The following is a 10,762-nucleotide window of genomic DNA, read 5'->3' on the forward strand; positions in this document are numbered from 1 at the left end:
CAGCCCCTACAGTCCGTGCAGGTAAACCCAGAGCTGCTTTTGAACCAGCAAGATGAGGAGCTGCAGGCAGCGCAGGAACAGCAGCCCGGTGCAGATGTATCCATAGAAATGTCTTCATCTGCCAGTGAGGTGCAGCTGTAGCTCGAGAGCAGCACAATGGATCTGCGAGGGCGCACGGCAATAGCACGGAGCGGCGTGACAGCTGTTAATGAAATCTACCTCCACCTGGGTGATTAGGAAGCGTGCACAAACCCAGCTGCCAGTCATACAGCTCATCCTGAACCTTAGATCAGAGCACTCTTGGCTTGTTTAAAATCCAGATATACCCATGATTGCTGCAGGGCAAAAAGATCCAGCTGGAACAGGGGAGAGGGGAGGTATTGGCATCTGACAGGGAGATGAGAACTGAAGAGGTCACAAAGCGGTGGGGATCCCCTGTGCCGCGGCGTGGGTGTCCCACTGTACTGGTTTCAGCTAGGATAAAGTTGATTTTCTTCATAGGTACTGGTATGTGCTGTGTTTTGGATATAGGAGGAAAGTGATACTGATAAGTATTATTATACAAGTAATGTATAATACTCCTCTCCGCAGCCTGATGCTCTCTTTCCAGGTTCCCCGACTCCTGCGCCCCGGGGACCAGCGGTGTCTGTGTGCTCACCGCGCTGTCTCTTAGACACACACGCAGCACGGTGCAAACCCACCCAAAACCCACAGAGGTGAGCACACTCACAGCCCCGGCCTTACTGGCCCTCAACCCCTGGCACCCCCCAGCAGACCATGACATTGGCCCCTCAGGTGTCTGCCATAAAAACCACAATACTCTGCATTTGAACAGATGTTTCCTTTTTTTTCCCTTTCTTTTTTTTTCCTTTTCCTTTTTTCCTTTACCTTTTCTTATCTTTTTCTTTCCTTTTCCTTTTTTCCTTTTTTTCTTTCCCTTTTCCTTTTTTCTCCTTTTTTCCTTTTTATCTTTTGCTTTTCCTTTTCCTTTTCTTTTTCTTTCCTTTTCTTTTTCTTTCCTTTTCCTTTTTTCCTTTTTTTCTTTCCCTTTTTCTTTTTTTTGCTTTTCCTTTTCCTTTTTTCTCCTTTTTTCCTTTTTATCTTTTGCTTTTCCTTTTCCTTTTTTTCTTTTTCTTTTTTCATTTTTTTCTTTTTTCTTTTTTTCTTTTTTTTCCTTTACTTTTTTCCTTTTTTTTCTTTTCATTTGTTCCTTTCTTTTTTCTTTGCTTTTGCTTTTCATTTTTTCCTTTTTTTTCCTTTTCCTTTGTTCCTCTTTCTTTTGTGCTTTTGCTTTTCCTTTTTTCCTTCTTTTTCTTTTCCTTTTTTCATCTTTCATTTTTTTTTGCTTTTGCTTTTGTTTCCTTTGCTTTTTCTTTTTCCTTTTCCTTTTTTTTTTTTTGCTTTTGCTTTTCCTTTTTTCTTTTTCTTTTACTCTTCCCCTCTTTTCTGCTTTTGCTTTCCCTTTTTCCTCTTTTTCTTTTCTTTCCTTTTATTTATTTTTATTTTTTTTACTTTTTTCGGGGGGGGGGGTGTGCCTTTCCTTTTTTCCTTTTTTCCTTTTTTCCTTTTTTCCTTTTTTCCTTTTTTCCTTTTTTCCTTTTTTCCTTTTTTCCTTTTTCTTTCTTTCTTTTTTTCCCCTTTTCCCTTCCTTTCCCCCTTTCTCCTTTCCCCTTCCCTCTTTCCCTTTCATTCCCACGCCTTCCTCCTCTCCTAACCCGGCAGCGGAGCAGCCCCGGGGGGGTCCCGGCAGCGCCCCGCCCGCCGCCCCGCCCGCCCTGGGGCCGTGCTCCGCGGGAGCCGCCGGGCGGCCGGAGCGGGGCTGGCGGCGGCGGGGTGAGTCCGGGGGGACCGGGGGGGGCAGGCGGGGGGCGGCGGCGGGGTGCCCGCGGTCCCCGTGCTGCGGGGCGGGCTGGGCTCGGGAAGCCGGGAGGTGGAGGCGTGCGCGCTCCGGGGGGCTGCGGGTAGGGACGGGGCATCCCGTCCTGTCCCCATCTCCATCCCCATCCCCATCCCCATTCCCATCCCCATTCCCATCCCCATCCCCATCCCCATCCCCATCCCCATCCCCATCCCCATCCCCATCCCCATCCCATTCCCATTCCCATCCCCATCCCCATCCCCATCCCATTCCCATCCCCATCCCCATCCCCATCCCATCCCCATCCCCATCCCCATCCCCATCCCCATCCCCATCCCATCCCCATCCCCATCCCCATCCCCATCCCCATCCCCATCCCCATCCCCATCCCATCCCCATCCCCATCCCCATCCCATTCCCATCCCCATCCCCATCCCCATCCCATCCCCATCCCCATCCCCATCCCCATCCCCATCCCCATCCCCATCCCCATCCCCATCCCATCCCCATCCCCATCCCCATCCCCATCCCATCCCCATCCCATCCCCATCCCATCCCCATCCCCATCCCCATCCCCACCTGCACTGCCCATGGGATAACATCAGGGCCGTGCAGATGCTCTTAAAAACTTATTTAGCACAAGGTTTTGGGGCAGCCCAACCCCTAACTAATGCCAGCGGCAGCACAGCAAAGTCCTAGAGAGGCAGAAAGCAGTCTTAATTCCACGCCCGTGCCTCGGTGCATCTCCGTGGTGTTCCTCCTGGCACGTCCGCGTGTGGCTGCAGGTCTGCGGGTGTAAAGGTGGCTGGGAGCGCCGTGGAGGTGGATTTCTGCCTGCGGGAGCTGGGAGAGATTCAAAACTCTTCTCATTTCTTGCGTCTCCGGAGAAGAGTGTTTTTCTGAGTAATGCTTAGTAGCCCCTATGAATCACCGTCTGCATAACTTTATATGGGGGCTGCTATTCTCAGCATCTCCCTGCAACTATGCAAACTATTAACCTTCCTATCTGCCTGGAAGCCAAATGTGCAGACCTTTTTTTCCCAGGAAAGCCTGCTGCGGAGCGGGATGGGGCAGAGCAAAACGCAGCTTGGCAGGTGGGGATGTGGGCTTGGAAGGAGACCCTCGCTGTTTTCAGAGGGGCAGCCCCTCCTGGAAGCCCGGGCAGGAGATGTGCAGCGGGAGACCCGATGTGCCGGGTGCTGCCTCCTGCCCCGGCGCACCCCTCGCACCCACCCACGCCCCTCTGGCCTCTTCCTGCAGAAGAAAAAAACCTCACGTCTTCGAAGGGCTTTGGAAGATGCCCGGGAGAGCCGTGCCAGCCCCACAGGGGCCAGGAAGGGGTTTGGCAAGGGGACGTTGGCGATGGCAGCACGGAGGAGCTGCCCCCGCACGGGCACTGCGGGAGCACGTGCCGGGTGGGCTGGGGGAGCTCTCAGCGCTGCTCCCCGCGCTGCGCTGCTTGTGTCAGAAGGGTTTATTCTCCAGCTGTCACTCTGCCACCTTCCAGAGGCTCTCTCTCCGCCTTCCTCTGCCTCCCCCTCGCTCCCAGATGTGTGCGGTGCGGGGGCCAGAAAATTCCCCGCAGCCGGGTGGGGAGCTGCAGCATCCCCCAAAGCTCCCCACACCGACCCCAAGCACGGGGAGGGTGCTGACTGCAGGAGCATTTCAGCGCTTGGTGATGCTCCAGTCCAGGCTTCTGGCTCGGAGGGACCTGTAATTTCCACGCAGTTGGATCAGGAGCTTCAGTGGGGGGGGTTCGGGGGCTTTTTATTCTTATTTTTTTCCAAATGACATTGGGTGACAAATTTCCAGGAAAATGCAGTGTTCTCAAAGGCACTCACAGGTCAGGGGCATCCTTGTGCCCCCAGTCCCGTGCAGTCCTGCGAATTTCCAAGCTCCCCCTTCTCCCTGGATCTCTTCATTAGAGGTAGATCAGATCAGACGGGGTTTCTTTCACTACCAAGTAATTCAGCTTTCCATGGAGCGAGCCCATCTGATAAACGGGGTCAGCCGGAGCTTCGTTTTCTCAGTGCTTTGTGGCCTCGGCCCCGCTGCCTGGCATAGCAGAAGCACCCACGTCAGCGGCAGGCTGTGCCCTCTGCGAGGGCTGAGCTCGTGTCCAGCAGATTCCTGGCTTTTAACGCAGACGGGGACTGATTCCTGCTCCCACCCCTGCCCCGCGCCGGGTGGCAGAGGCGAGCAGCTCCTGGGGGCTCCCACGGGACAGCTCCTTGGGGTCCCCGCTCACGTGGTGCCTCGGGACCAGACCTACGTGAGCTCGCCTGGTTTGCCAGGGCTCTTTGGCTTCCAGGGGTGGCCCTTGGCCACCTTCCCTGAGGACCCTGAGGATGCAGGAGGCAGCGCAGCCCCCGGTCTCCAGGACTAGGGGCTTTTGAGCAGCGATGCCAGGCACCTCCTGGCACCGCAGGGCTGGTTTGCGTCCAGCCTGAGATGAGAAAACATGCGCTGATAATTCTGGAGTGGTGACATCTGAAATTTATGTCCCTCCCCTAACCCCTCTTGTAAGCCTTGCTTTGATCAGAGACCCAGCTGGCGTTTTTCCGAGTCTGTGAGGAAGGCTGGAAGAAAAACCAAAGGCAAGAGCTATGCACGTCCCCGGGGCTGCCTCCTGAGCTCCCCCGGCTGGGATTTTCGTCTGCCGGGATGGGAGCGCTGGGTCATGCCTTAAAAACATTTTTATGGGGAAGGTTTTTTGGTCCAAGGGGGCGGCTGTCTTCGCTCTGCACGAGGGGTTCCCATCGGGGACGGTGGAAAAGCCCCTTCTGGCGGTCGGTGGTGAGCAGCTGAGGAGGACGCACCGCCTTGCCCCTCTCCAACCCTTCCCTGTGTTGCAGGACGCGGCGTCTCATGCGCTGCCTCGCTCTTCTCCCCTCCCGGCCTTGCTGAATCCCGAAGGATGGCAGCCGCCTCGCTGCGCTACGGCGTGACCATCACCGGGGCCGTGCTGCTGGTGACGGGGACGCTGTGCTTCGCCTGGTGGAGCGACGGCGAGGTGGGCTCCTCGGCCGGCGCCGGGGCTCGCCTCCTGCCTCCCCGCGAGGCCCAGGCGGTGCCCAGCTCCTCCAACGCGCTGCTGCGCTCCGTCAGCTTCTTCTGCTGCGGCATCGGCGGCATCCTCCTCCTCTTCGGGCTGCTCTGGTCCGTCAAGGCCAACGCCAGGGTGGTGTCCCGGCGCTACCAGTACCACTTCCCCCGGGACCTGCAGTACTTCACCGCAGAGCCCCTGGAGAAGTGGCACTGCAGGTGGGTGCTCTGGGTTAAATCGAAAAAAAAAAGAAAAAAAAAGACTAAAAGAAACTAAAACCATAAAGCCACAAATGTTCTGTCGGGGCGGGAGGCAGCATTGCATTCCTGCTTCTCTGGGGCTTTCGGTGCCCATCTGACCCCAGGGGTGAGATGGGGAGCTGCTCTGGGTGCTCTGTCAGGCTTCGCACCAGTTTGTTCCCAGTTTGATTCCTGTGCTGGTGGGGTGGCATCGCCCCGGCACTGCTGGTGCTGTGAGAGCTGGAGCCAGCAGAAAACACTGCGGTGAATGCCTTGGCATCCTGCACGGGGAGAGTCAGCCCCCTCCAAACCGCCGGTGCTGCGCAGGGCAAAGGTTGAGCGGAGGTTTTCCCTGTACACACGCCGTGTTTGCTCAGCACAGTGCGGCTGGAAGCGGCGGCAGCGGGGCTGGTGCGCGGAGGGCTCGGGAGGGCACGGGGTGGGGTGGGACTGCACTGAGCCAGCACGCCCGGCCCTCGCCCCGCCGCTCGTGGCAACGTGCTGCCCGGCTCCCGGCAGCCTCTGTGCTTTTTGGGGGTGGTTTTGGGGCTGCAGGTGGGGTTAGGCAGGTGGTGGGGCTGCTCTTCTGCCCGTGGGTGCGGAACGGGGGCTGAAAGCCAGCCCCTCCGCTGCCTCACGGCCAGCCTCACGTGCGGTCATAGCCCTTGCGCCAGAGGTGGCAGCTTGCCTGGCTGCCTTTCCTCTTCTTGGGTGAGAGCTCAGTGGGAACGGGGTGACGCTGCCTCGTCGCAAGGTCTCATCGATGGTTCCTCCTGCATGGCTCCTGCTGCGTGGCTCCCTGCCCTCCTGGTGCCAGGCAGCACCTGGCACGGTCTCCGCTTGCCTCCAAGCGTGCAGAACCCGCCCGTGTGCCACCACCGGCACACACACCCCCGTGCTCAGGGCTTGTCTGTCGGGGCAGGGGGATGCTCCAGGCGACAGGGAGCTGGGGCGCTCCGACTGGTGGGCACTGGGGTGCTCCAGCTGGTGGGTGCAGGGATGCTCCAGCCGACGGGATGCACTGCCGGGTGTCTTCTCCTTCCCTCCCAGCTCCTGGGACTCCAGCGCCATCCCCACCTACGAAGAAGCCCTGACCTGCAGACCTGCCCACGGCGCCCCAGCCTTGGTGCAGCCGGCGGCGAGGAAGGAGGAGCGGACGCCGCCGCTGCTGTACCACTACCTGCAGGAGGACGAGCGCTGGCAGGGCGGCCGCCGCCGCAGCTCCTCCGACAGCGCCCTGTTCCGCCCCAGCCCCTCCTGGCTGGAGGCCCAGCGCCCCGGGGAGCCGCGGGCAACGCCACCACCCAGCTACGAGAACATCAGCGGCCGCGGCGTCTGAGAGGGTGGCGGCGCGGGGCCGGACTCCGGGTGGAGGCGCGGGGGCTGTCCCGATTTCCGAGCGATCGGCCCGGGGCTGCGGGTCCTGCGGGTGATGCGTTTGGGTAGCGGCGTGCTGGGAAGCCTTTGTATTTTTAATAAAAGCCCTGGGGAGCTCTTAGCGGTTTTTGGCGGTGCGTGTTTGTGACACCGAAGGGTGATGGTGGCTCCAAGCCTGTGCCCGTCGCTGTGCCACGCATCGCTCGGGCACCCACCAGCACCGATCCACGCTGGGGGCTGCCCTCTCAAAGCAAGAGCTCTGCAATAAAAACTGCAGCAGAGAACAAGGGGGCTGGCTGGAGAAAATGCAGCCAGCAGCTGGGACCGAAGGCAGGCCAGGACCCGAGGTCTGGGCTGTTTCAGGGAGACCAGGGGCAGAGGGACGTGGAGCGTGCAGTGCCTGCTGCCTCCCCTCTGCTTCTTTCCCTTCCTTGTTTTGCTTTGCACGTCCCCATCAGCCGGCCACGTCCCCATCAGCCGGCCACGTCCCCGTGGAGCGATGGTGCTGGGGAAGAAGCACACATCCCGTGCCCATGCTGCCCTGCTCCGTGCCCTTCCACCCGTATCTCTGTCTCTTCCACCCCGCTTTCCCTGCGCATTGACATCCCATGCCTCGCTTCATCCTGCTTAGAGATGCTCAGTGGCTCGTGCGTGCGCTCGGGGCATCCGTGTGCATTTGCTGTTTCAGCCAGCGCCCATGCAAAACAAAAAGACATCCAGGGCTGCTCAGCCCCCCTGCCCTCAACGAGCAGCTTTGCCTCTGTGCCCAGCACCAATACATGCACACACACACACACATATATATATAATGTAATACAGCCCTTTGGGGCTGAGGACACCCCAGTGCTGAGTCTGCAGGGGCTGAGCCCGCTGAGCAGCCCCGTTATTTACCCTGGGCTGTGCAAGTGCCCACGGTGGTTGAGCCCCCACGCTGCCAGCAGCGCCGGGTCCCCTCCCCACGGCCGTGTGCCCCCAGGGAAGGTTATCCAGGCACGTGCCGGGCAGCTTCGCTGGAGTGTGACCGGCGGGCCGGTGTTTGCATTCATCACAAACCCATTAAAAACTGGCTGGCTCAGCCCTGGGCAGGACCAGCCCCATGTGCGGCGGCTCCTCAGCCCCTGGCAGCCTCTGGAGGAGGAAGAAACCACTCCTCGCCCTGCCCCAGAGCCGTGCTCAGCGCGGCCGGGGGGAACAAGGGCTTCCCGGCCCCCCACCCCGCCGCCGCCCATGGCCGAGGAGAAGACGTTTCGCTACGGGTTCATCATGCTGGGCTTCTTCCTGGTGATGACGGGCATGTTCATCATGAGCGTGGAGAAGCCCCAGATCTACATCACCTTCTGCGCCGTGGGCGTGCTGCTCGTCGCCGTGGGCATCACCTGGAGCATGTGCCAGTGCTACCCGAGGGTAGGGCGCGAGGGCCAGGGAGGCTGCGGGCTGCTAGGTGCTGAGCTTGGCCGCAGGGAGGGGAAAAGCTCAGGGGGCTCTGGGTGCTTTGGGGGAGCTTTTCAGAAGCCCCAGCACTTGGGGTGGGGGGCATTGGGGTTTGGTAGCCTGGGAAAAGCTGCCCCCCCCCGACCTACGGAGTCTCCTTGGCAGAGGGCACGGCCAGCACGGCGGGGCAGCCACGCGTCCCTCCCCGGGGACACAGACCTGGCACAAAAGGCTTTTTTTCCAAGCGCTGTTGCTGCTCTGGGAGGTGCAGAGCTGTTTTACATCAGGGCTGCAGTGAGGGGCTGGGGGGCTCCCAGGACCCCAGCGGGGATCCCCGGCACCGGGGTGCTGCTGGCCGCATCCCCGCAGAGCCCCCGCGCCCCGCGCAGCCCCCCGGGCTCTGCCTCTCTCCCCCCCCAGGTAACATTCGTCCCCGTGCACCCCGAGGCCGAGTGGTTCCTGGCTGACAAACCCACGCTGCCGCCGCAGAGGGACAGCCCGGGGAAGCTCTGGTACGTCCCGGCGTTGCTTTTGGTGAGGGTTTCCAGCTGTGCTCAGGGCTGTCTGCCTGCCACCGGTGGCAACGGCAGGGGCTGAGCACGCCGGCACAGGGGACAGGCACACGTTTTGGGGCACAAACCAAAAAACCAGCAGGGGAAGGGGTGAGGGGGGGCAGGACCCCCACTTAATGACGGGCAGGACCTTCCCGTGGCCACTGGTGCAATGCTTCCAGCTGGATCCCCATGGGCATCCCCCCCCGAGGATGCTCTAGCCGGGTGTTGGCCACAGCACTGGGGGCAGCCCCATCGTGCCGCAGCTCCGTGGGGCCGGATCCTGCCCTACACCCTCTCCTCCTTCGCCCCCAGCCCGCAGGCTCCCTACAGCAGTGCCTACGAGAAGAGCCTGCCCTCCTACGAGCAGGTTCAGAGGCAGGCGTCGGCGCAGCCCCGGCCCCGCAGCTGCTCCCAGCCGGCCGTGCAAGCAAAAGCAGAGGTGCACCGGGAGCTGGGGGGCAGCCAGGATCCCCCCCAGGAGCCACAACCTCGTCTGGAGACCAGCAGCTGGTACGTGACGGTGGCGGGCTTGGGGTGGGATGCGCGGTGCCCACACGCACCAGTAAAACCAGTGGGGGGGGGGGGGGTGAAGACGTGCTGGGAAGGGGGGACCTCAGCGCCAAATTATTCACCACGGAGAAATCAGGAGGAAAAGGGGCTGGTTGAGTGATGCTGAGACCAACACCGCGGGGCCCGCCTGGGGTGGGGGAACCCAAAAATTAGCGTAACCCCCACCACCGGCCTTCAGCCTGCTCTGTCCCCACAGCCCCCCCCGGCCACCCCCGGGGACTGCGCCGCTGGCGTCCCTCCTGGAGGACATGGACACGGCGTCGCTGGAGGGCTCCGTGCCCGGCAGCCCCGTGCCGCGGGGCCGGACCCCCGGCTCCCCCCGAAAAGCCACCGGGCAGGAGGACGACCTCTACTACGGGCTGAGGGAAGGGCCGGACGCTCTGCACGAGGACAGCGATCACCTTTTTGAGCCCGAGAACTGATGTTCTGGGGGGGGGGGACGGCCGCTTGGCACGGATCCATCGCGTGGAGGGGACGCAGCGCTGAGGAGAGGGGCTGGGGCTGACCCCAAAAATGCAGCTCCAGTGGTGTGGGGGAGCCCCAGCACCCACCCAGCTGCTCGGGGGGGGCTGCGGGGTGGGCGCGGGGAGGTGTGAATGGCAGCCTGGGCAGGATCCGGGCTGAGGAACGCGCTTAGGAAGGGGAAAGGAACCCGGCTTCGCTGCTTGAAGCAGGCGCAGCGGTTAGGTGGGCAGCGGCGCATTCACCCCAGGTGGGCTTTGCGAGGCGGGGATGTCAGCAGAGCCTCTTATCCCCACTTATCAAACCCTCCCCCCAAAATTAAAGCCAGATTCTGAGACTCCGACAGCCGGCGGCGTTCCTGTTTGTGCCCTGGAAATGCTCTCCTGGTCGTGTGGGAGCCAGAGGGGGGCAATGGGGCATCCCCGTCCCTCCTGCACGGGGCCAGCAGGAGGGCTGGCAGACCCCAAACCCCACCCTGGTGCGTTGCTGCCCTTTGCCACTCTGACGCCAGGCAGCAGCAAGGTGAAAAAGGGCAGGCGTGTGTGGGGTGGGAGTGGAGAAGCTGCTGTTTGCTAAATATTGCCGGCAGGAGCACCAGCAGCCCTCCAAGAGGACGTGTTCGCTGCCCAGGTGTTTATAGATGATCCGCTCCTGCCCGTCCCTCCTGGCTCTGTGGGGTGGCTCACATTCAGTTGAGGGCTCTTCCCCATCTCACGTCGCAGGGCTCACCACCGCCTTCACCTTTGAAAACTTCACCTTTGAAAGCCCCTGCCCCGAAGGGGGTGGGATCTGGGTCCCTGCACCCACCAGCAAAGAACCCCGTGAGGGAACCCTGTGGGCACCGGGGTGGCCGGAGCCGAAGGCTGCGCCCTCGGAGCCTGGCCGCGGTTAAACATTGCGAGACGCGGGACATTCCTGCATGGCATTACGGGCTCCGGGACCTGCACGGCTGCGGCTGGGGATCCCGGCGTGGTGGGGACGTGGGGAGGGCACAGAGGGCACAGAGGGGACGGGGACACCCCAGCTTGGTGGCGGCACTGCTCAGCGGGGTTCGCTCCCTGAGCCCCGCACCGACTGTGGCCGCACGGCACATGCCTCAGTTTCCCCATACGCATCCCCTGCACTGCACGCAGTTAACGCTGTCCGTCGCAGCGCAGACATCTTTCCCCTGGTGCACAAACCTTTTTTATCCCCTGGCGCTGTGGCTGTGCACCTTGTGGCAGGC

At 61.1% G+C, this 10,762-nt stretch overlaps 2 protein-coding genes across 4 annotated transcripts; both read left to right on the forward strand.

Moving 5' to 3' along the window:
- Positions 1–1,535: 1,535 nt before the first annotated feature.
- Positions 1,536–6,641, forward strand: TMEM61 (transmembrane protein 61). The gene is made up of 3 exons (XM_083846673.1): positions 1,536–1,833; positions 4,714–5,122; positions 6,194–6,641. The coding sequence occupies exons 2-3, from the start codon at positions 4,776–4,778 to the stop codon at positions 6,480–6,482; spliced, it is 636 nt and encodes a 211-aa protein (XP_083702799.1). The 5' UTR covers positions 1,536–1,833; positions 4,714–4,775; the 3' UTR covers positions 6,483–6,641.
- Positions 6,642–6,989: 348 nt separating this feature from the next.
- On the forward strand, positions 6,990–9,877 carry BSND (barttin CLCNK type accessory subunit beta). Of its 3 annotated transcripts, XM_083846665.1 has the most exons (4): positions 6,997–7,924; positions 8,372–8,463; positions 8,818–9,015; positions 9,272–9,877. In XM_083846665.1, exons 1-4 carry the CDS (start codon positions 7,154–7,156, stop codon positions 9,495–9,497), a joined length of 1,287 nt encoding a protein of 428 aa, XP_083702791.1. In that variant the 5' UTR covers positions 6,997–7,153; the 3' UTR covers positions 9,498–9,877. The 3 variants fall into 3 exon arrangements, with proteins under 3 accessions (XP_083702790.1, XP_083702792.1, XP_083702791.1); XM_083846664.1 differs by having other exon boundaries at positions 6,990–8,463; XM_083846666.1 differs by lacking the exon at positions 8,372–8,463 and having other exon boundaries at positions 6,993–7,924.
- Positions 9,878–10,762: the final 885 nt, after the last annotated feature.

Source organism: Anser anser (genome assembly GCF_964211835.1).
Source record: "Anser anser genome assembly, chromosome: 8".
Lineage (NCBI taxonomy): Eukaryota > Metazoa > Chordata > Aves > Anseriformes > Anatidae > Anser > Anser anser.

Coding starts and splice junctions, on each gene's coding strand:
- TMEM61 (XM_083846673.1), top strand. CDS start 4,776: ATGGCAGCCGCCTCGCTGCGCTACGGCGTGACCATCACCGGGGCCGTG. Junction 5,123..6,193: donor CTGGAGAAGTGGCACTGCAG/GTGGGTGCTCTG, acceptor CTTCCCTCCCAG/CTCCTGGGACTCCAGCGCCA.
- BSND (XM_083846664.1), top strand. CDS start 7,154: ATGCTCAGTGGCTCGTGCGTGCGCTCGGGGCATCCGTGTGCATTTGCT. Junction 8,464..8,817: donor GACAGCCCGGGGAAGCTCTG/GTACGTCCCGGC, acceptor CTTCGCCCCCAG/CCCGCAGGCTCCCTACAGCA. Junction 9,016..9,271: donor CGTCTGGAGACCAGCAGCTG/GTACGTGACGGT, acceptor CTGTCCCCACAG/CCCCCCCCGGCCACCCCCGG.